We start from the raw sequence: 25,744 nt of genomic DNA, 5'->3' as shown, positions 1-25,744 counted from the left end.
ACATTGTCAGGATCCTAGAATCAATGATTCCTATCATACCTTGTCTACAGCTAGAGTTCCTTTGGTGGGCAGAAACCTGCCACCATAGCAAGGGATTGCCATTCACTCTACCCCCTGCCACCCAAACCCTAACAACAGACGCATCAGACTATGCATGGGGGGCTCACTTGACAGGGCAGTGCATTCAGGGCAAATGGAACCCAAGTCAAATGCATCTGTATATCAATCAAAAATAAATGTTAGCTGTACAGAATGCTCTGACAGCCTTCAAGGACCACATTCTTCCAGGACAATTATTGGTAAAGACAGGCAACACCATTGTTATGTGGCACATAAACAAGCAGGGGAGAACCCACTCATACCCTCTCTGCAGACTAGCCATGACTCTGTGGAACACAGCTTTGAGCTACCAAGTGCACCTGCAGGCTCAGTTCCTGCCAGGAAAGCTAAATACACTGGCAGACGACCTAAGCAGAAATCTCATGGACCCACACGAGTGGAAACTGGAACCAAAGATATTCAACATGTTGAGAAACAAATGGGGGAGCCCAGAGCTAGACCTGTTTGCTTCCCCGCAGAACTACCAATTGGACAAATTCTGCACAAGGACTCCCCACAAACAAGCTTGGAAAGTGGATGCCCTGTCCTTCACCTGGAAAAACCTATCAGTTTATGCCTTTTCCCCTCTGACTCTCCTCTCCAAGGTACTACTAAAGATCAAACAGGACAAATCAAGGACAATACTGATTGCACCAGACTGGCCATGCCAACACTGGGTACCCCCTCTTGCGCAGTGTGTCACTGCTGGCACCTGCTTCATACCCCTGCCCTGCTGTCCCAGCAGGAGGGCCAGATTCTGCACCCACAGCTTGAAACCCTGAGCCTGGCTAATTACCTGATCTCTCCATTGCCATCCCTCAATAAGCAAGTGATGGATGTCATTCTGGAGGCAAGGAGGCCTAGTACTAGAAAATCCTATGCTGAAAAATGGAAAAGATTCTGTTCCTGGAGCCAAACTCAGGGGGTGGGCACAGCAGCGCCCAGGTTAACTCAGATTCTTCAGTACTTGACTGAGATGTTTCACAAGGGCCTTTACTTTTCCTCCGTCAAATTGCATGCCTCAGCCATTTCAACTCATTACAATACAGAACCCGCTTCTCTTCTCTCATCCACTGCTGAAGCAATTCCTCAGAGGGGCCAAAAACTTAGGACCACCCAGGAGAGCCCTTACTCCAGCCGGACCTTAACTTTGTATTGGAAAAGCTCAGTCTACCTCCCTTTGAGCCAGCTGCAAATGCAGAGTTGAAATTCCTTTCTTATAAAACGGCCTTCCTTCTAGCCATCACCTCAGCAAGAAGGGTGCATGAATTACAGGCCCTCATGGCAGTGGAGCCTTTCATTATCTTTCCCCTCAGGACCATTCCCTCCTTCATGCCCAAGGTGTGTGGCCCTAAATCAGTCCATTCATTTGCCAACTTTCTTTGCTAATCCGCAGAACAATCTGCACTCCTTGGACGTGTACAGACAACTTAGATTTTACTTGGACAGGACTAAACCTCACAGAAAATCTGAACAGCTGCTGGTTGCATTTGCTGCAGGGGCAGAAGGGAAAGCCATCTCAAAGCAAACCATTTCTAAGTGGATAGGCCCAATGCATTCATATGTTAAGTTGTCAATCTCGCCTTCATTCTTGCTGGATGGGTTCGGAGCCGATCCTCGGCTCCACTGCACTTGCTTTAGCTTGAGAACTCCTTTTACCAGCTCGAGGCAACCCTATATCCCATGATGCAAGGCGGAACTACCTCAGATCTCGTTTGCCGCTTAGCGAAAGAGGTCTCCTTTGCCAGCTGAGGTAAGTAATTTTTTGTCAAAAGAGAAAAAAGCTTAGTTAGGGATTTATTTCCCCCTTGTTTCCACTTTCATAGTCTGTAGTGTGTTTACAGCCCACCCTATTCCCTTATAGTTCATAACTTTTAAATTCCTTTGGTAATTGTATAAAAGTTTAGTTAGGCCTAGACCCCATTGGCTAATCCCTTTCTGTGTGTCTGTGTGTTAGGGGATTAATTGTGTGTGTTTGTTGGGGTTTGTTTGTGACCTCTTCCTTAGAAATATGTCAAAGGAAGGCAAGGTCTCAGGCTTCAAGAAGTGTGACTCGTGCTGTCAGAAAATGTCTCTGACAGACGGTCACACTTCTTGTGTTTACTGCCTGGGGCCTTTGCACCTGCAGGACTCCTGTGCTTTGTGTCACTCTTTTAGCCAGAGAGTCCTGCAGGAACGGAGGAATAAGTTAATTCTCCGTGGCTTACTTAAGCCAGAAGGTTCTCTCTCTAAAACAGGGTCTGGTAAACCTTCTAAGCCACCGAAGGTTCAGGCTACAGTATCCAAGCCTCCTCCGTGGCTCCGGCTCCGTGAGCCGAGATCGCTCCGGCTGGAACCGATCTATCTGCTTCAAAGTAGTGGGTTCGGCACCGATTGGTTCCGACACCGGTCTACTGTGGCCTTGTCGGCTCCGCTGGAGCCGACACCTTATCCAGCATCGGAGCCGAAACCTTCGGCTCCATCTGGAATTCAGGGGACTTCGGCTCCGATGACTTAGTCCCGAAAGAGATCTCGGTCCCCTTCGTTGCAGAGTATCCACTCGGCTCCGGGGTCTCCTCTTTTGTCGGAGCGGAGCCATCGGAGCTGATCTTCGAGATCTTCCAGGCTGTCTGACCACGACTTAGAGAGGGTGGTAAGCAGGCTGTTGAAGTCGCAGGCACTGGCCCAAAAGCTCCATAGCCCGTCTCAGCAGACTTTGGCTATTGTTTCACCCCTTGAACTTCCTCCTCCGACTCCACACCAGAGTTCGGAGCCGGAGCTTCTCGGGACAGCGACTGTTTCGGCGCCGGAGCCGATACATCCTTCGGCTCCGTCGTCCTCGGCCCCGATCTCCTCCTTGAGGCCTTCCATGGAGGGATCCGGTCGTCGGGTTTCCCTTGTCGGCTCCGAGGGGGCTAGTGGCATCGGACCCTTGTCCGACCCCGCTCTCCCTCTCGGGGCTTCCGCTTTGGTAAGCTCCGCACCGACATCGGCCTCGGAGCCTTCCCTCTCAGTGGAGCCGGGAATTCCTGTATCCTTGGATCGGGGATATTCCGGCCTCCCGGGGAGGGGAGCCTTTGAGGTGATGAGGAGTGTCCTGGTTACTGAGCCAGGTCAACGGTCCATCCCTCTAGCTCCTCTCTCTTCGGTGCCTGTAGACACCTCTTGCCAGCCTCTTGCTCTCAGGCCCAGGGATCCATCGCCCCAGGTTTCCCCATTGGGAATTTCCTCCTCTTCCGAAGTTTCTCCTGATCCGGCAGGTGAACCCCCTCGGAAGAGGACGTGTAAGAGGAAACACACAGACTCCCCCGAGTCTACTACATCTGATACCGACTTAGATGAGTCGGAGGGTTCCCACGATCCCCTCTGAGGATGTCTCCTTTTCAGACATCCTTGAGCTCCTCAAACAGAGGGGAATTGGCCATCCATTGATCCCTCCGAGGATGAGTCGGTATACCTGGAGGCTTTGGATCCCGACCCTCCACCTCCTGGGTGTCTCCGCCTTCGACCCACTTATGCAGGTAGTGGCTCGGAAGGCGTGGGCTCCAGATTCTGTGGAACCTGTCCCCAGGAGACCATCCAAGTTTATCACGGCCCCTTCGGACAAACAGTTTCTTTCCAAGGGCGTCTCTGTGGATGCTATGGTGGTGGCGGCGGCCACTAAGAAGGAACTGGCGGATCCTTCAGTACCTGTCCATCCTCCTAACAAGGATTCTAGGACCATGGACAGGTATGGAACGCGGATGTTTTCTTCAGCGACCTTTGCTATGCGTTCGCTGAACTACCTTTGTCACTTCACCAGGCTTCAAAGAGATTTTCTCAAGGAACTGGGTGAAGTGGTCCAGGATCCTTCTGCTGCTGGGGCTCAAGAAAAGATTGCCTCACAGCTAGCAATCCTGAATTCCCTATCCAACTCCTCCATGTGGCTCATATCTTATGCGGCCGATGGAGCGAGCAGGGCCGCAGGCACAGGAGTTGCTCTTAGACGCCAAGCCTGGATGCGGCTTTGTAATTTTGCGGACCCCTTTAAGGCGTCCTTCACTAATACCCCCTTTGATAGTTCGACTTTGTTCGGACCTCAGGTGAAGGATACCTTGACCAGGTGTGAGCAGGACGGTAAAACTCTTTCTGCCGTTGGAGTCCATTTTTCCACCCCTTCTAGACCATATCCCAAGGGTCAGAAGGGAGGGAAGATGTGGTTCCGCAAAGCCCAAGGAGCTACACCGGACACACGTGGTCAGTTTACCCCCAGAGGCAGAGGGGGTAACAATAATAGACGCCACCCTAGAGGCAGGGGGGGTCCTCAGAACCAGGGCAACAGGGAGTCTCTTCCTGAGAAGCCCTTTCAGCATCCCTGAGGTATTGCCCGACTGTCCACCCTTGGAGGCAGTCGGGGGAAGGATTTCGCTGTACCCAGTAGCCTGGCATTCCCTCTCACAAGATATGTGGGTACAGTCGATCATATCCGAGGGTTACAAAATCCCCTTCGAAAGGTATCCCGTACCTCAACAATCCCTTCCAGACATCTCACCCGGTCAAAGGGATTTGGCAGAACAGGAGGTTTCAAAGCTCCTAGGAAAAAGAGCCGTCCAGACTCTGCCGGCAGACCAGGTAGGATCCGGCGTCTACTCGAGATTCTTTTTGGTCCCCAAAAGGACGGGAGATTGGAGACCAATATTAGACCTGAGCAGTCTAAACAGATTTGTCAAGAAGGCAAGATTCTGGATGGTCACGCTTCAGTCCATTCTGCCCTTTCTGGGCAAGGACAACTGGATGTGCTCTATAGACCTTCAGGACGCATACTATCACATAAAGATTCACAGGCGCTCCAGAAGGTTTCTCCACTTTCGGCTAGGGATCAGTCATTACCAATTCAGAGCCCTGCCCTTTGGCCTCACTTCAGCCCCCAGAGTGTTTACCAAATGCATGGCAGTGGTCACAGCTCATCTGAGACGTCAAGGATTCCAGGTGTTTCCTTATTTGGACGACTGGCTCCTCTCCGCCACCACCAGGTGTCAGCTTCTTCAGACCAGAGACTACACTCTGCAGCTTTGCAGGAGTTTGTGAATTTCAGTAAATTTCGAAAAATCTTCTCTGCTGCCTTGCCAATCTATCACCTTTATAGGCGCAGAATTAAACACCGTCAAAATTTTAGCCAGACTAACAGATCAAAGAATTCTGGACATCCAAAAATTGCTCGATTCTATTGCAGAGCAACAAGGTCAAAGCCAGATTTATACTGAAGGTTCTAGGTCTTATGGCTGCGGCCATTGTTCTTCTACCACTGGCTCGCTTCCACATGCGTCTTCTGCAGTGGATGCTATTCACTCAGTGGTCGTACCACAGTCTCCCGATGAGGCACGAAATCTTAGTCACACAGTCGTGCAGAACTCATCTGAATTGGTGGATATCTTCCCCTCTTCTTCATCAGGGCCGTCCCTTTGTTCTCCCTCCAGTTGCCACAGTCACTACGGATGCCTCTCTGATCGGGTGGGGGGGGCATTATCAGGGCAGGATGGTCCACGGGACGTGGCAACCCATAGAATACCATCTACACATAAATGTCCTGGAGTTGAGAGCGGTGCTTTTAACGTTGCAGGCCCTCAACGACTTTCTTCCCACGGGGACTATTGCAGTACAAATGGACAACATGTCCGTGGTCTGGTACATCAACAAGCAGGGCGGGACCAGGTCCTATCCGTTGTCGAGAAGCTCTCAGACTTTGGCAATGGGCAATCTCCTCTCATCGGTTTCTGATAGCAACGCACATCCCCGGCAGATCCAACCTCTTGGCGGACAGGCTGAGCAGATCCATTCTGATGCCTCACGAGTGGTCTCTCAATCAATCTGTAGTGGATCAGATTTTTCTGAAATGGGGCACTCCTTGTTGCAATCTTTTTGCTACTCCTCAAAACAACAAGTGCCCCGATTTTTTCACCCTCTTTCCCCTTCCAGGCCAACCCCTGAGAGACTCTCTAACCCAGGATTGGCCCCGGGGACTTCTGTACGCTTTTCCTCCTTTTCCCTTAATTCCACAAGTCATTCAGAAAGCCACCGTTTTGAGGGCCAAGTTGATTCTCATTGCCCCTTATTGGCCTCGACAAATTTGGTTTCCGTCTCTGCATCGTCACCTTCTGGTGCAGCCCTGGCATCTGGACCCAGTTCCGGATCTTTTGATCCACCAATCGGGTCAGCAGCACCGGGCCATTCATTCTCTCAACCTCACTGCTTGGTTGCTCCACTTTCTTCCCTAGCCAGGCTACCGATGATCTCTGACTCAGTCAGAGACATCTTAGTGTCTTCTTTAAAGTCGTCCACTAGGACTGTTTATGCTAGTAAGTGGCGACGTTTTTCTATTTGGGCAAATTCCAGGAATATTGATCCCTTTACTGCTCCTGTACATTCTGTTTTAGATTTCCTGGCGGAGGTTTTTCATTCAGGATCCTCGTCATCTACAGTTAAAGTACAACTGGCTGCTATTTCCAAGTATCATGTTGGCTTGCATGACAATAACATTATGTCTCATAGATTATGCAAGGCCTTTCTGAGAGGAGTTTTTCTCCTAAAGCCGCCTATAAAACATCCTCCTCCGCAATGGGATCTAAACTTAATGTTGGCATCCTTGATGCTACCTCCCTTCGAACCATCTGCTTCATGTTCTTTGAAGTTATTGACCTGGAAAACTATATTCTTACTGGCTGTCACTTCAGCAAGAAGGGTTTCCGAGATTCAAGCTCTCTGCATTCGTTCCCTTTACTTGGTTTTTCATAAGGACAGGGTATCATTAAGAACGAACCCGTCCTTTCTCCCCAAAGTTGTGTCTCAAACCAATATTAACCAATCTATAGATCTACCAGTCTTTTTCCCAAACTATTCCGACAGAGCTGAACAGAAGCTTCATTTTTTGGATGTCCATCGTCAGCTCAGGTACTATTTGCATAGAACTAAACAATTCAGGAAATCGGACCAATTATTTGTCTCCTATGCAGAAAACAGGATAGGTCTTCCAGTTTCTAAAGTGACCTTATTCAGATGGTTGACTTCCACCATTTCCTATGTGTACTCTCTCAGAGGCAAGCAGCTATCTTCTAAACCAAAAGCACACTCAACCAGGAGTCTATCCACTTCTGCAGCCTTTCAGGATAGACTACCCATTGATACCATTTGTGCAGCAGCTACTTGGGCCACGCCTCATACCTTTGTCTCTCATTACAAGTTGGACTTGGCCTCCAGAGATAGGGCCAGTTTTGGTTCCACAGTTCTCAAGAGTCTGTTCCATTGAGCCACCCGGGATACAGGTGCTAGGACGGTCCCATCCAGCAAGAATGAAGGCGAGATTGACAACTTAACATTTAGAAGTTATGTACCTACCATAACGTTCCATGTTAGTTGTCTTCTCTCGCCTTCTTTCTTGCGTCCCTCCCTCCTTCCCCCTGGCCTGGACAGATCTTGAAGAGTTCCTATCAGGTTGTTTTCCTCCTGAGCCTTCATATGAAGACTCTTATTATGAACTTGTTTTCCTAATTATGTTAGGTTAGTCCTTAGCACGGTAGGTTAGCTACTAAACGAGATCTGAGGTAGTTCCACCTTGCATCATGGGATATAGGGTTGCCTCGAGCTGGTAAAAGGAGTTCTCAAGCTAAAGCAAGTGCCGAGTCGGAGCCGAGGATCGGCTCCGAACCCATCCAGCAAGAAAGAAGGCGAGAGAAGACAACTAACATGGAATGTTATGGTAGGTACATAACTTCTAATTCTGCTATAAGCACCATGGAAAACCTACCCCACAGGGGATAAGACCACATTCACCCAGGGCTGCATCTCCCTCTACAGCCTTTCTCAGAGGTGTCTCTACCAGGGACATCTTAGAAGCATCTACCTGGAGTTCTGTACATACCTTCACCAAGCATTACCACTTGCCAATTTTTTCTAAATCCAGAGCTGGCTTTGCCACTGCAGTCTTGCAGGGCCTTATAGCTGGTCCTAATGCTATCTAATAACCTCCTCCCATCCTTAACTTTGGGAATCTATCCAAATGTGATGACTGCAATAGTGAAACATGAAGAACATAGTACAGTTGTGTACACTTAACATAAATGTAGATGTTTGAGTGCATTCATTGTTTCAGTCCTGGTTACCCTCCCTCCAGCCCCCTGACTTCTATTGACTATACCTCTATTCTTGTTTACTGTGCTTAAAGCTTTTTGGTGTATTTGCTTTTTTGTCGGTGGTATAACCTTGTATATAATTGCTTCCCATTATGGGGGCACCTGACATCTGGGGCAAGAAAAACTATAATGGTGTCGGCTGCATGCATTATAGCCCTTGACTACCTGACGTCATGGAAGATGAGACAGCATCCGACGCAGGACCCAAGACTTTGATAATCAGGCTGAATGAGGGCTACTGCAAGCAGATAACCCAAATGTGATGACGGCAACAGAGAATACACTCGAACATCTACATTTATGGTAAGTGTACACAACTGTACTTTTTCTCTTCTCTGCTATTATGTGACCTTGAAGTAGGTATATATAAGTTTGAGGGATTTGTAGGGGAAAATTACATCCAAGGTTTGTCAAAAGTTACGGCAGTTTTTTTTTCCCCTAGTTTGGTGGTTTGGTTTTCAATTTAAGCTTTGACAGATTGACATGCTTTCACCATCTAAAGGAAATGCGCTTTTCTATCAGTTGTACCAAACAGAAGGATTTCTAGCCACAGTTGCAACATGATGACCAAGTGAGAGGGAACTGTCTACCCATGTTCCAAAGTCTCATAACATCCTCATTTTGAAGCGAGGTGCTTTCTGTATTGTAAGCAGGGTGGAAGGATTGTTTACCAAATGCAACAGTAATGCACTTTTTATCACTTATTTTAGCCTGTTTTATGTACACCAGTTATTAACATGTATAAGTTCAAATTTCAGCTTTTGCCTGTCAGAAGGAGATTAGAGGATGACAAGCAGTTTACTGTCCTCCACAAACTTGGTTAACTAGAGGTTACTGTATCTAGAGATTAGAGACTTGTATGTTTTATAGAAGATGCCCTAGTATGGATCACTAAGAGACTCCACTGGTTACCTTCATCCTCTCTTGAGGACACACTTGCTACCCTTACTGTTGAGGATGCTGTCCCTCAGCCAATTTGGTATCCAGCTTTAACTACACAGGAATCATTTTGTAATGCGTTTAGTTTAATTATGTTCACATGTGGTATAGTATCAGATTCCTTGACAAGGTCACAGTAATGCTGTATGGAGCATGACCACTCTTCATAGCGTGTGCTACCCTCTCAGAGAAGTTTACCAAATCCATTAGAAAGGATCTACCCTATAAAGCCAAACTGATGGTGGTCAAGTCTTACAACATTTTAATATTGTTAGGTAAGTTGTCATCCATCCATGGCCTTGCAGATGAGGCTTGTCAGACTAATAGGTCTGCAGTTTCTGGGATGTGTGGTGGGGTCACTACTGTTAAGTGGCATTACAATAACTGTGTGCCATACCTCGAGGACAGAAATGCAGTGTCTAAGCTAAAGCTGAATAGCTGCAGGAGCAAGTCCACCAGTACATATTTAGTGCTCTTCAGCAAGCAGCAAGGTATGCTTTCAGGTTTCATGAAGCAGATATTTTTTGTTTTGCAAAGTACTGATGGCAAGTGTTCTGTAGTAATGATAGGGGATTTGAGATCCTTTGAGATATGTGGGTTTTGTATAGTTATCTGGGTGTGGGATTTACACAGTCTGACTTGCCAATATATTAAGCAGTAACCCACGACTGCATTTTCCCACAGTTGGTGTGGTTTGATCACGAGGGAGACAGCCATTGGTAATGCTAGCATTACCCACACCGGCCATACCTCCCAACTTCTTAGTACAAGAAATCTGGCAAAGCCTGACAAAATGGGGGGAACAAAGGGCCAAAAATATGGGGATATTTTAAATATTGCTCTTATAAACTTAGAAAGTTGCTAGACTAACAGGCTTTGTTTTAGCATACATTTTCTCAAGGATTTGAAGCCTGAAATTCAGATGTATGTCATTATTTAGTGATCCTCAGATTATCCCAGTGATTTGCCAGAAAACCACGAATTTTATGAGGAACAGGCTAAAAATATCATCCAAAAATATGGACATTCTGTGAAAATCTGTACAGTTGAGAGGTGCACGGCCATTTGTGGGTTATTGCTATTACACACTGGTATTATTTAAGGAATAAATTACCTTTCCTAAGTAATGCCTTTTTATAATGGCACTATAGTGTTCCTCTGTGGTGTTTTCCTGTTCTTCCACATTTTCTGATGTACTGTGCATGGATATGGAACTTACATTTGCACAGTATATCAGTGCTATTCAATAGAAGCAACAGAGAAAAAAGAATCTCCATTGCTTTTTTAAGTATGAGCCAAACAAATAGACATTCTCCAAACATCTGGTCAGTTCAGATGTATGGTAGTCTGTCAAGGCTGCGCAGAAATACAAGGAAAATCAGGTACTTTTCTGTTTCTTAGTTTTTCAGAGCATACTCAATGTTTCTAGAATTTGGTCTGCTGTTGTAGCTTATGTCAATAGAATAGTCTGGCCTCTCAATGGTACTTCAGCAGCCAGACCTTTTTCTATTAGTATGTGCTTTATTTAAAACAGGCACACTGGTTAGGCTGACCAATCAACGTGCATGTTTTTTTAATACTAATGAGAAGTCATTGTATAATTGCAGTTATCCACCGGATCTAAATAGGTAGCGCTGTTTTGAATATTTTAGCTTCAGATGCTAATTTCATGGGATGTCTTTTTTTTCCTGTTGGTATTTTTTAATACCTTCGATAACTTTTTGATGTTGACCTTGATTTGTTCTTTAATTTTGCTGCATATTCTAATAAACATTTTTTTTGTTTTATTGCAATGATCTGATGTCCTTTTCATTCTTCCTCAGCATATGAGTTACAGATCCAGCCTCTGATCTAACTCTGCCGATAGCCGGATTCCACAGATTTGCAAATCCAACTCTTGAGCTCTTCCCTCTACCCATAATCCTCTAGTCAACCAACAGTACCTCAGATCTTGTTTGCTGCCATCTCCCATGGACGCAGATCCTCTCTTAGAAGCGATTTGTAACATTTGTGAGTAGTTATTCGCCAGGATTCTTATTAAATTAACCTTTTGTACATCCTCCCTATTTTTCTTTTTAGTGTTCAGAGTTTCTACCCATCAGTATTTTCTTTTACTTCTCCCTTTTTCTATCTTGTTGGGTAATTTCTTGTTGCATACCATTGTTGGTACCTCTTCTTCTTTACTTATTTCCTACCCTTGTTTAGGCTAGCTTCCTCCACCATTGTCTTTCCTCTGTCTTTACTACTTTCTTAAACAAACTATGACTGAGAAGTCAACAGGATTTAAAAAATGCACTTCCTGTGTGCACAAGCCACTAATCTAGTGGGAGGATGGCATAATGGTTTACCTTGCAGACAAAAAATTCCAAATTCTGATGCCCAGATATGGAGTATGTTTATTGTCTAGGAGCAGCCCACCTCAATACTAACTCTTCTATCTGTGCTGCTGCTTTTAATTCTAGGACTATTGCGAAAGGAGGAATGAGTTGGTCCTCAAAGAATTACTGCCTCTTTTCTTCTTCCTCCTCCATGGCTCAAACCCCTAGCAAACATTCCAAAGCTCTGTTGAAGTGTAGAAAGAGGTCCTCTCCTAGATCCTCTAAGACGACTCCTACCTCTGTGACTTTGGAGCCACCCACAAAATTTCAAAGATCTTCAGATCCTACTTCCTCGGATCCAAAAAGGAAATCTTCAGATCCTAAGCCCTTATATCAAGCAAATCTCTGATACAGCCCTCAGATCCAAAAACCTTGGATCCAGCCTCTGATGATTCAAGACTCCCAGAACTCGCTCACCTGAGTTCATGCTGGATCCTGTGTCTCCTTGGCTCCCTTCCCCTGTTCTGCAAACCACTCTGAGGAAATACTGTAGGCCATAGTCCACTATCTTTTCTGCCAGGTCCTCCAGAAGTCTGTCTGAGGCAGAAGTGGATAGGATGATTATTAAGTTCTTCATAGCTCAGATTCAGGTGGGGTTATTCCAGCTGCATTTCCCATCGGATCCATGTGCCTACCTTCCACTTCCCATATAGTAATATCTCCTCCGATCTGTCCTAAGATTTTGAAGCCCTCATGTCCATGAGTACTGAGAGAACTGGTGTCGAAGCCAAGGGTTATGTCTTCGACTTTGACAATTTCCCTGACTGGTTCTGCTTCTGTCCCCTCAGATTGGGGTGAGTTTCTGAGCCGAAGCATTGGCGTTGGATCCTAGGGGCCGGGATTTACTCTACTGTTGTTGGAGCCATCCTTACCCCTTGAAGCCTTGAAGCTAGATAGCTCAGGTCCAGCTGTCTCCTTAAGGCACAGATTAGGATACAGTTGGAGCTTGTCTGCTTCAGAAATTTAGGTTCCAGTGTGACCAGCCATGGCTTCTCTTGGTCTGTCTGCCTTCAAAATAATGGAGAGGGTTTTCTCTCATCTAAGCTACCCAGTCTCTCTCTTCTTTGCATCCTACATCTATTCCCCCAGTGAGTCCGAGCTCTGATCCCATCAGACCTATTCTACAGGGGCAGCCAGTGCCAACTAGCATCCAGACACTTCCATTGAATGAACTTCCCCACTCTTTGGACACCTCCCCAGAGCATCCTGCTGAGGAGTTTCCCCTTAAGAGAATGTGCAAAAGTAGGCACATAGATTCCCCTTTGGAATCTCTCATGAAGGATACTGACTTTGATGAAGGAGAACAGTCCCCCAGATCACCACCTAGTGATTGTCTCATTTGGAGACATTTTGGAAATCCTTAAAGCAGAAAGGTGGTTGGTCTTCAGATAATCCTTCCCCAGCAAGTCAGTATTTTTGGAAGCTTTTGGTTCTGGCCTGTGTACATCTTGGGTGACTCCCCTGGCTGATGAGCTTATCAACCTAGTTCTTCCTGGGCATGGAAGGAACCAGACTCTGTTGAATCAATTCCCCGTCATCCAGATAACATTTTGGCACCATCTAAAGACAGACCCCACTGGAGCAAAGGAGTCCCTGTTGATGCTATGGTTGTGGAGGCAGCCAAAAAAAAGGAGCTGACTGAGCAGACCTTCTCTATCCATCCCCCTGATAGAGAGTCAGGGGCTTTGGACAGATTTGGAAAGCCCACATTTGCTTCGGCAACCTTTGCTTTGAGTTCTCTGAATTATTTGGTGCACCTTACAAGACTGCAGAAGGATTTGACCAAGGAGCTCTCCAAATCCCCCTCAAAATCCATGCTTGTGGAGGACTATAAAAGATCATCCTCACAACTGACCTCACAATTATCGATTTCCATTGCATCCATGAGGTTGATATCCCATGCTGCAGAGGCTACTTTGCGGGCAGCCAGTTTAGGCATTCCTGCATGGTGACACACCTGGATGGGGTTATGCAACTTTGCAGAGCCTTTCAAGTCTTCTTTCATCAGTACTGCTTTGGATGGAATATCCTTGTTTGGTCCTTCCTTTGAAGAAATGGTCTCCAGCAGAGAACAGGAAGGAAAGACCCTGTCTGCCATAGGGATTCATTTTTCTACCCCTCAACAATCTTTTTCCTGGAATCAGAGGAGGCAAGAAAATGTTATTCTGGAAACCCCAGGGATCTTTCCAGGATTCATGTGTGGACAACTCCTTCAGAGGCAGAGGAGGGGAGTTCAAATGGAAGATGCCATCCTCATGGCAGGGGAGGCCCGTAAAACCAGGGTTTCTGAGATTCCTTTCCAGATGGACATTTTCAGCACTCCTGAATAGTTGCACAACTGCTCACCTCTGGAGCCAGTTGAGGAGCGTTTGTCATTTCACCCAGATACTTGGGCTTTTATAACAAAAGATTATTGGGTGCCAAAGATAATATCCAGAAGTTATTTGATACCATTTTTCCAGATTTTCCCCCATGCAAAAGAAGAAAGCTTTTCAGCGTTCCACCAAGTTAAAAAGCTACAGCTCAAGAGATTCAGAAGCTGCTGGACAAGAGAGCCATTCAGGAGGTCCTGCAAGGTTCTTTTTAGTGTCAGAAAAGACAAGGGACCCGAGACCCATTTTAGATGTAAGCAGCCTGAACCAGTTTTTGAGGAACTGATAGCTCTGAATGGCATGGTTCAGTCCATTTTGTCCTTTTTGCGCAAGGACAATTGGAAGTGCTCAGTTTATGTTCAGAATGCATACTGTCATGTCAAAATGAACAGACACTCCCGAAGATACCTGCCCTTTTGGTTGGGAGCTAGCCACTATTGGTTCAGAGCACTGGCTCTTCACCGGCCTAACCAGGCATCTCCTAGAACAGTCCAGGGATTATTTGCTCCAGCTTTGTCAAACATGAAGGATTGCAGTCAACATCTCCAAATCCAGACTACAACCAACACAGAGCCGGGAGTTCATAGGTGCCCAGTTAAGCACAATAAATAACACGGGTTCTCTGCCTTCTTATCGTATAGATGCAGTCATATTCCAGGTTCAGCAAATCCTAGTTCATTCTGCTCCCCCAGCCAGACTTTTCCTTTAGGCTCTTGGGTCGATGGTAGCTGCTGTCTATGCATGCTCTCCAATGGACTGTAGCTGTTCAGTGGTCTTTTCTATAACATCCTGTATCCTTCCCAGTCAAACTCACTTGAGTGTGCAGAAATCATCTTTGTTGGTGGATCCATTTGGATGGCATTTACCTGAGCTGCTCCTTTGTTCCATCTCTTCCAGTAGCCATGGTGACCACGAATGCCTCCCAACTGGTGTGGGGGTGGGGGGCATTTTTTTAGGAAGGATGGTCCAAGGCATGTGGTCTCCTCCAGAGACTAATTTGCACATCACTGTCCTAGAGATGAGAGCAGTCCTACTAGCATTGCAGGCTTTTCAAGATGTTCTCCTTCTCGGGGCAGGAGGGGGGGCTGTTGTGATTTAAACCAACAAACATATATGTAGTCTGGAACATCAACAAACAAGGGGCAACCCAATCTTATCCCCTCTGTCAAGAAGCTATGAAAGAGTGGCAGTGGATGATCAACTCCAACCACTTTCTAGTGGCAATGCACATTCCGGGGAAATCCAGTGTACTAGCAGGCAAAACCTAGCATGTCCATTCTGATGCCTCACCTAGTGGTCTCTGTCAGTCAACGGCTGAGAGGATTTTCCTTTGATGGGGCCAACCTTGATGCAATCTGTTTGCATCTACCCACAACAACAAGTGCAGCAGGTATTTTACCCTGATTCTCTCAGAAGGAGTCACTGAGAGATACTCTAGTCCATGTTTGGCCTTCTGGTCACTTTTATGCCTATCCCTAGTACCTCTGATTCCAACATTCTTACAGAAAGCCAGTCGGTTGAAGATTTCAGTTGTCCTCATTTCTCCCTTTTGGCCTCACTAGGTGTGGTTCTCCTTCCTTTGGTCTCCTCTTCATTACCCTCCATGGATACTGGACTCCATTCCAGACCTTTTGTCAAACCCCTCTGGGGTGAAACATCCGAATATTCCAGGCCTCAAACTAACTATATGGTTTCTCCAATTCCATTAATAGCTACACGGCCCAGGCTTTCCTCCCTGGTTCATCATATACTTTTATCTTCCCAGAAAGTTTCTTCTATGAAGATTTACAGGAATAAATGGAAAAGATTCTCAATTTGGGCCCTTTAAAAGGAAATAGACGCTTTTACTGCTGCTATTTCTTCAGTACTGGAGTTTTTATCTTCTCCTTTTTAGGAAGGTGCTAGTTTTTCCACAAAATAGTTAGCAGTGGTATCAAATTTTCATTCAGGAGAAAAAGCTTCTTGCTTAGCTTCTTCCAAATTCTGCAAAAATTTCCTAAAGAGCACCTTTTTACTCAGTACTGCAGTCAAAGATCCATCACCTCCTTGAAATTTGACAGTCATACTTCAGGGGTTGATACAACAACCTTTTGAACCGTCAACTAAAACTAATTTAAAATTTGTCATGGAAAAACGCATTCTTAGTTGCTTTACATCTGCAAGGTGAATTTTCAGGCTCCAGACTCATTCAAATCTCCTTACATTGTTTTTCACAAAGATAGTTACCTTACCAATCCATCCATCCTTCTTACCAAAAGTATCCTCTGAATTGAATATCAATCAAACAGTTCATTTACCTGCCTTCTTCCCTAATTTTTCAAATAAGGAAGAATACTTGCTACATCTTGTAGCTGTACATAGACAACTATGTTTCTGTTTATACAGGACAGAGGATTTCAGGAAAACAGGCCAATTGTTTCTTTCTCTCCAAACAGATTAGGATCACCAGTTTCTAAAGTTACCCTGGCCAAATGGATTACTGATTGCAGTTTTTGGTATATTCCCAACAAGATTTTTGCATACCAAAACCTCCTAAGGCACATTCAGCTAGATCCATGGCCACTGCTTCTACCTTCTGGTCTAGAACTTCCATTTATGATATTTGCACAGCAGCTGCATGGTGTAATGGCAATATCTTTATCATCCATTGCAAAAAAAAATTGACTTCTTGAAGTAGAGCTGTGTTTGGTTTGGCAGTTCTCTGGAATATCCTTCCATAAGGCCACCCAAGATTCTTGTAGCTGGGGACTCCATCCCATATATTGAGGAAGAATGAAACAGACAATATCAGATATTAAAATTATGGACTCACCATAACGATGCATCTGTATTGTCCATTTTCATTCTTCCGCAACTCCTCTCCCTCCTTTCTGTCATCTTCTGGAGTAATCGGATGGATATTTTGGAAACGTTTGTTCCAGGATTGAGCCCGAGTTTTACTGTTTCTTTTTTTCTGCTATATCTTTGAAACTATAAGGCAGCAAACTTGGTATGAGGTATTGTAGGTTGACTAGGGCATTATGGGTAGAGGGAGGAGCTCGAGAGTTGGATCCACAAATCTGTGGAATGCAGCCAAGTCAGGTCTGAGGTTGGAACCTTATCCCATATGTTGGCGAATAATGAAAATGGACAACACAGATGCATAGTTATAGTGAGTACGTAACTTTTATTTCATTTATACATTTGAACCACCAAGCTAATTTGCTCTTAAATTTCCATTTTGTTTAGTTCTGGTAGGGGACCATCTGGCTAATACATACATCAAGGTTATTGTAGAATTTATTTGCATAACTACCAGCCAAGTCAGCATTTTGTGGGTTACGGTTTTACTTGAATTTTTAGATTTCATCGTAGAGCTTTAGGAAGTTAGTACATATGAAGTATCTGAATACTGTGATAGTTGCATCTGATAGTATAAAGATTTTGAAGGTGAAGTTGTGTGTGGTAAGACTTAATTGGAGAATGATAGATCAGTGGAATAGTGTCTATAGATGCTGTATTTGTAAGGACCAGGTCAAGAATATTTTACTCTCTAGTAGATTCTTTGACTGTTTGGTCAAGGGAGTTCTTTATGAAATCAAGGAATTTTTGTTCATAACCTACATTTAATGGTTAAGTGTTCCAGTTTAGCAATGGATAGTCTTCCTTGAATTATGGTGTTCCGGTGCATTAAGTTCATCTAGTATATTTAGGAATCAAATAAGGGGGTCTAACAACATGCTATAATCTAATAGTTGTTTTTAGTGTGATTTGTATCTCAGTAAGTTTGGTTTGTGGGTCGCTATGAATCTGCCTTTAGGTAGTGTGGTCTTTAACAGGTACAGATACTCTACTGTAGTTCCTGTCAGTTTTAAATGAGTGGTAGGTACAGAACCTAGTATGGATGGAGTGCTTTCTGTACTTTTAAACTACATTTCAGTAAGAATATGCATGAGTGTGCTCTAAGTGCATGAAGACCTTGAGGTCAAGCAATTTATTGTTTAGACTCCTTTCTTTGAGCATTACCACTTTGATATTGTCTGGTGTTTGATTTGTGGAGTTTTTTTCTTTTTAGTTTGGGAGATCCATTAGCTGGACTCTGCCTAAAAAGAACACTGTGGGGGCCACACTAGCTTTAGCCACTGTGCACACACCTTGCAATGAGAAATGCAGGCCTTCCTTGGTTAAGCAAATATGGTTGTGCAGCAACTCCTCCCAAGTCGGCATATACTGGATCCCCCTAGAATGACACTGTTTATACAACCAATTGTTGAAATCACTCTTTTTTTTTTTTTTTTCTTGGCATCTGTCTTTCTTGGAGAAAGGACCTTCTTTTCTGCATTTGTTATACATTGACACTTTGGAAATGTCTCCATGCGTACTTGTCAGAGTTTTGCATGTTAGGTCTTTTACATGCACATTGATCACCATGTCGTAGTCATACATGTTTGGCTTAAGGGTCTTGAGGGCCCTTTTAACATCACAGATCTTGACAACTGAAAGACTATTCACAGTTACCCAGCTTTTGTACAGGCTTGTGAGTGCAGAGTCTGTGTGCCTGACTGTGTTGTCACGAATTTTCAGTACATCTTTATTAGTCGAAGGTTTGTATAATGGGTTTGGGGTGAGCTTGAGTCTCCACTATGGATGTTTTAGTATGTGTTATGGTGTTTGATTTCCATCGAGCCCTGAGACTTAATTGACTTTGCAAGTTTAGACAGTGGCTTTTTTTTTACAGCTTCAGTGTATGATAATTTTCCTAGTGTTTGTGCTGGGAAGGTGTGTGGTGCTCATAGACTCTGTTCATATGTGAGAGTGACGCCTTTCTCTCTCTCAGATAAATATTTGCGTCTCTCATAGAGAGTTTGTGACAAGGTAATACTTCATTGTTTGTGAGCAACAGGCAAAATGCTGCTACACTGCTTGAGTATGCTAAGTACTTAGCACTGGCAACTGAGAGAAGACAAGTTGGCTGACCCTCCATTTAGTGTGGAACAGTATTTCACTTAGTTGAAAGCTTTTTTTCCTTTAATATTTTGTGTGGAGTATAAAAATATTAGTTAATACAAACATTTGCAGTTTAATAAACATTGTTAGGACTCTAAGGTATTAACAGTTAGTTATTTAACTTGGTCATGAATTGAGCAGTAGCACCTTTGTGCAGTCTGCTGTTGGGTATGGTTATATCTAGTCTTTTTAGGATTAAAATTTCAGTTGAAGTACCTCCCTGTGTTGAATGCAGGTTTGCGTAGCTCAGCACAATGTAGCTGAGCTAACAATTCAAAGAAAGCAATGAAAACATTTTTTTTGCTTCAGCTTATTTTGTTTCCTAGAAACAGCAGCAGCTTATCCTATCCCACAGAGTGAAGTCTTGGACCTATACCTCCAAAATTCTGAATCTTGTCTTTTTGTCGAAGGCTCTCCATTTATTATAGAAGTTCCCGTGGGTCATGTGTTTAACATTTTACTGAGATTGTATTAATGGTATCCATGTTCATAGATTTGTAATTGTGAGGTTATTTGACTTGAAACCATAACATGAGTGGCTGTGTAGTAGGTTTTTTGAAACCATGTAAGCCCACTTGACAGAAAAGTGTGGGGCACTGTCTGTCTAAATTACTTTTTTTTAGAGTCCTGCATCAAGCAAATGAAGGGTGAGGAGATCAAACCCTGAACTACAGGAAGCCACTATTTAACATCTCTTAGCCGTAAGCCTGTGTGCTGCCAGAGTGCCAGAAAGTTTTAAGAGCAGGAGCAGGGTAGTCAAGAATAAGTACTCCATCTCATGCCAAGGTAGTTTTTGGTTTTGTTTTATCTAGGCAGTGACTTTGCCCAACTGCACTAACAGTATGGATATTTTTTTAATTAGACATTTGCTGTTGCATTAAAATGGGACAGAATATTGTGCTTGTATAGTAGTTCAGTTTTTCAGAATGAGATTTGCAGAAAACTTGTTTCAGTAAATTTCTAGGGTTGCCAAAAAATCACACCAAACAACAAACAAGAAAAAGTAGTTAAATGCCACGGAGCTCAGTGAGTTCTTCCAGTCATTTTAATACCATATAAAACCACATTAAAAGCAAGTAGTGGATTTACTAATTGCTTTTAACATAGTGTTATAGGGTTCCTATCAGTTCGTCGAAACTTCAGCAGTTCGAACACCATATGTTTGAACTGTGAAGTTTGAAAACTGATTACCGCAAAGCTGCGGAACACCGAATTGTTTCCCAGGGAAAGAATTTGGTGGGCCGTTTCTGCAGCTTCACTCTTCCCTCCACTGTGGTGCGAAGGTTACGGACCGAGTTAAGGAGAGTGTGCGATAGTTACGGACCTTAGGGTTAGTGAGCGGGTAAGGTGAGTGCGATAGTTATGGACCTTAGGCTTAGGGTTTGGGTTAAGGTAAGTGGATAGATAGTAATGTATGTACGGTTTAGTGTAGGGTTAGAAGTAGGGTTTTGTGAAGTGTATATGTGTGGATTATTTATTTTGGTGTACTTGTGTTGTGTGTGTTTTCTTAGAACAGCAATTTTTTTCCCTGGGAAAAAAATTGCTCTTCTAAGCCTTTGATGGTTTTGCACTTCGAGGTTAGAAGTTCGAACGTCTGCCATTTCGTCGAAGTGGTATAGACCCAGTTTTATATGGTATTAGTGACTGGAAGAACTCATCGGGTTCCATGGCGTTTATGTACTTTTTTTTGGTTTTAAATTTTTAGGGTTGTCAATTTTCTTCAGTCTATTCAGTTAACGCAAGAACACATTCTGACTTATATTTCTTAGAGTTAAACCAGTATCATTAGAATTGTAAATGAGTCATTAAAGTGATTTGCCGATGTTTCTATATACATCACTGCATTCCATGACTGTAATGCCGCAATGCGTTTTCCAGCTTTCCCATCCTTTCTGTTTTGGGCCATTCTTTAATTGGAAAAAAAAAAAAAGCTTGGTAAACTTTTGACTAAACCATGACCCCCCAAAATTTTAGCTTTTCCAGTTCATTACCATAGGGTAATGTGCGCTATGTCCATAGACTTCAAATGGGCAGCTTTGTACATACTCAGTGGTGTGGCCATTAAAGTCCATGGATGCACCAAATGTTTTGCCTATGCCTTCGTCACTGAGGTTAAACTTCTTTACTTTTCCTCAGTGACATCAGTTGAAGGAAAATACAAAGTTTACACCTAATTTTAAATATGAAGATGATGACCAAAATGTTTCCTGATTGGGGAAAGTGCTGTTTGACAGTGTATACACTGCATGCTGTAGTGTGCAGGTAAGTTTCAAAACATCAGCAAATCACTTTAAGGTTTCAAGAATTGCCTACTCTGAATTACACAAGCCTTGTCTTGCTTTGTACAGTAATTTACTGAAAATAGTTCCTCATTCATAATCATTTGGTTTCTAGAGCCCATACTGGAAGGAGGCAATTAACATTTTGAAGCTGGTGGTGTCCCGAACTGCAAGTCTTGCTGTGCCCAATGACATTTCCAGGTCTTACAGTGGAGACTCTTCAGGCTCCCCTGAAATATCGTTTACAAAAATATTCAACAATTCCTCTAAGGAGTTGCCCGGAAAGACTCTTGATTTCCATTTTGACATTTCAGAGGTATCAGTTTAATTGTATTTGGCCTGCATTTATTCATAAGTGTCAACAATTGTTGCGTACTTTTGCCTTTTACCTCGTGTTTGTTACCTCCTCTTGAAAGTAATGTAAATGTTGTTTTTTAATTTGTTAAATCCTTGTGTATTTAGCTGTTTCGGGTTAGTAAGAGAAATGTTTTTTTACATTCTTTCAAATTTTCTTGCATTCAGCGTTTACAAACACTGTTACATACATTCAAGTAAAATGTTCTGTTATCTTTTGTGATTTTTCAACTATGAAGCTTGGTACCTACGAGAAGTTTGGAAAATTATTATCCAGAGATTATATTTCCAAGATGAAAGATAATCTGAAATTATGCTTTTTTCTATCTTTTATGAAATTTTCATCCTTAGTATTAAAAACAGTAGACCATAAGTTTTGGGAGGATTTTTATTCTAATTTGCATATAGCTTGGGAAATGATGTTTTTGTATTGTATAATGCATACCAGGTACTAGTTATTTGAGCACAGTGTCCCCAGACCTGGAAGTATTGGAATTGCTTTTTCCAAAATTGTGAAACTGACATGTTTTTAAAATGAGAAATCATTCTTTGTAATCCTGTTTTTGTTTGTCTGTTTTTGTCTCTTTTGTGGGCCTTCTTCAGCATTGGCCATAAAGTCCTTCCTTTCCCCTTTGACATATTTGTTCACCTATTTTTTAGCCTAGCATGCTACATCATCCTGTGAGAGAAGTCTTCCTTTTGAATAGGACATTTTACTTTTGGAGCCCACATATTTGTTGGATGAGTCTGAAAGGGAAGGGGATAGGGATGATAGTTAGGTGTTGCCTGCACATCATCCACAGTAGCTCAGATTTTTACATATGCCCTACTGTTCTTGTATCTTTTTGACAAGTAGCTAGTGTGTAATACCCCCTTTGTCCAAATCTTGTTCATGGGCATGCTTCCACACATTTGTACTACTGACTAGTAAGCATGAGCACTACTTGGCAGGCCCAGTTTGTGATAGCCCTTCGTGCATCAGAACTGCAACATCTGGCCCTACAGCAGTACTCCTCCTAATCCATACCCCTTTTATGGGCAGGCTAGCGTCTTCTGTTCACTGACCAAAGACGAGGCCTTCTTCTTAAACCTACATTGCTGGGATTGTACTAGGGCATTTACACTTCTGTATCAAAGAGGCCATGTGTAGATCAATATGTGTGTATATACCTTTAAGAAGCTATCCAAGGGCTTGCACAAGTGTTTAAATACTGAATATGTGCGAGCCTGACTGCCATTTTGTAGTTAGCTGTTGAGATGTAGGCATGTATGTTTGTAAGGTCTGTCTTTTAACTAGTTTGCTCATATTTAATGATTCAGCTATCCATCTTGATGTGTTTCTGTGTATTAAAGCATCTAAACAAAACCACAAGCTATCTTGTGAGTGACATGATGTCAGAATGGGATCCAGAAGCAAGACAGAGAGACGCGCAGCTAATGTACAAGAGTGAATCATCCCTAAAATGTGCATACTTCGTAAAATAGGTCAGAAAACAATTTCAGGTATTAAAACTTGCTCAGCACTATTTCTTTTCACATAATATGAAATGGAGCATACAGAACGCTCTAAATGATATTCGCATGAACCGATGTGTACGATATTGATAAAAATATTCAAATTACTACAGAAAATGTTTGAAATAAAGTCCGAATTGCATGAAATGAATAAATTAAGGAGAAACGACCGCATTTTTCAATACATGCTTTGTGAATCTGTATTTTCGTATTAAGCAAAGATAGCCGAGTTATCAGAAGTGTATAAAGTGTTCGCATGTTTGTGCAGTGTTACCATAAAGCTGTTTCGCAAAGTACAGCCAATACAAGGCATATTATGCAGAATACAGCCATTTCAGAGTATATTTCGCAAAGTACAGTATTCCGAAGAGTTTATTGTGCATTTGAATGTTATTACAAGATCACAAAACTGTTTATTCATACATAATTTACAAGGGCCACATTTTCAGTGTGTTTGTGTATATTTTGTGGGCATGGCAGACTGATTTCAAAAACTCAATGCACTTGTGTTTGACATTAATATTGCTGAGAACTGGAGAGTCTTTGAGCAAAAGTATGACATTTTCATACAGGCTGCATTTTCTGATAAAGATGACCGTACAAAGGTATGTATTCTGCTTAAATTTAGTTGGGTCAGAAGCTATAGAAAAGGAACACTCATCTGTATATGCACCTGCTATTTATAGCAGAGAGGGGGAAAACATCATATTGTTGTACCGGCTGAGTCGGGGGAGGACCCAGAGTGCTTAAAACGTAAACTTAGAGAAATGTGTAGCCCCCAGACAAATGTTACAATGGAGAGGCACTTATTTTACACACGGGATCAAAAGCCTGGTGAAACATTTGCAGCATATATAACTGACCTGAGAAATAAGGCTAAAACATGCAGATTTGGTGACTTAAGGGATGAGTTGATAAGGATGCACGTGTGTGGTATTACAGATGATGCTGTGAAAAAGATTTTGCTTCGTGACAGTGATTTAACTTTGAATAAGGCCATTGAGATTTGTCAGATATACGAGCTTGCAGAAAAGCATGCAAGTATGCTTACAAATGAAAATAGCCCTAGAAGACACAGTGACAAAGCTCATGTTGATAATATGCAGCATGTGGTTAAAAGAAACGAGCCCAAGCACATGGCAGCAACTGTAATCCCTGCAGCACTCACTGGTAAACCCCTGAGCTTTCTAGCAAATTCCAGAGTTCGCATAGTCTTAGTAAAGCACAAGAGTGAGTCAGCAAACTCAAAGTATGGGCCCCAACCCAGTTTCATTGCCAGCTGTCGTAATTGTGGTGGAAGTCATGAATCTAAAAGGAAAAAATCTTTAGCTTTTGGTCATCAGTGCCACAAATGCAATAAATGGAATAATTTCAAAAGGTTTTGAAAATCAAAAGGCCCACATTCTTTCATTAAAAGGAACATTTTAAGAAATTAGTTGATCAGTTAGGTAGTGGCATTTCTACACTTTATGTTGGTGTGTCAGTGCTTCATGAAACAGTCAGTGCAGTAGATTTAAGGGCAAAGAATGAAGTATTTTGTACTGTTTGAATAAATGGCAAACCCATGGAGCTCAAAGTTGATACAGGTTCCAAGCGCAATGTTATGTCAGCTAGTGTGCGTCATGGTGAAAGTCTTGATTTGACAAGGTGTGTGAAGCTTGTTGCTTATGGAGGTGAAGAAATTCAGACTGAAGGCTCAGTAGTGCTTTCATGTTATTCTGCTGGAAGAAGCTATGACTTGTTGTTTTATGTGGGCAAAAGGCACGTCCCATCATTATTAGGGCTGAGAGACTGTTTGAAAATGGGACTGATTTCATTTAACAGGGAAGTCCATCATGTTAGCTTAAAAGACCACTACTCTAATTTTGTTAATTATGTTTTTTCTACCTATGCTGATCTGTTTGAAGACAAACTAGGCAAACTTCCAATTGTGTATTCCATGAAGTTAGACCCAGAGGTCAGTTCAGTTATCAGGTCAGCACATAAAGTTCCAATAGCCATGCAGGGCAGAGTCAAAGCTGAGTTAGATAAAATGGTGCTACAAGGTGTGATTTGTCCAGATGAAATTCCAACTGAATGGGTATCTTCCATGGTGGTAGCTCGCAAGAAAAGCTCAGATGACATTAAAATATGTATTGTTTCATAAGATTTGAACAAAGCACTAAAGACCTCATCATCCAATGCGCACAGTCAAAGAAGTCACAGGCTTGATGCCAAATGCCTCTATTTTGTCTGTCTTAGATGCAAAGAGTTCATTTTGGCAAATTCAGCTTGACATAAACTCATCATTGCTCGCTACTTTCAGTACTCTGGCAGGTACAGATTTTTGAGAATGCCATTTGGGATAAATTCTGCAAGTGAAGTCTTTCAATGTGCAATGGAGCAAATTTTTTTCTGGGCATCCTTGTGCTGTTATAGTAGACATACTAGTAGGAAGTCACGATGAAGATGAACATGACAGAAACCTCAGAAAAGTTCTAGAAAGGGCACATCAATTGAATATTGAGCTCAATCCACACAATTGCATATTCAGGCTACAAGAAGTTACTTAGGTTGGTCATTTATTTACGAGTACAGGCTTACGACCAGACCCTTTGAAGCAAACAGTAATTTTTGAGATGCCAGCTCAAGACAATGTTAAAGCCGTGCAACGTTTTCTTGGCATGGTCAGCTACCTA

The 25,744-nt window shown here is 43.1% G+C and overlaps 1 protein-coding gene across 1 annotated transcript in view; it reads left to right on the top strand.

The window, feature by feature from the left end:
* FRYL (FRY like transcription coactivator) overlaps window positions 1-25,744 on the top strand; it is a 3,917,685-nt gene that overhangs the window by 3,193,707 nt on the left and 698,234 nt on the right. Inside the window, exon 48 of the mRNA XM_044055727.1 lies at window positions 21,313-21,513. Coding sequence (XP_043911662.1) covers window positions 21,313-21,513 — 201 coding nt within the window. The remainder of the gene's footprint in view (window positions 1-21,312; window positions 21,514-25,744) is intronic.

Source organism: Protopterus annectens, chromosome 14.part0, assembly GCF_019279795.1.
Source record: "Protopterus annectens isolate FY-2018-M chromosome 14.part0, PAN1.0, whole genome shotgun sequence".
In the NCBI taxonomy this organism is placed as follows: domain Eukaryota; kingdom Metazoa; phylum Chordata; order Ceratodontiformes; family Protopteridae; genus Protopterus; species Protopterus annectens.
The sequence above is the reverse complement of the archived record's forward strand: the minus strand, read 5'-3'. Positions and strand labels throughout refer to the sequence as shown.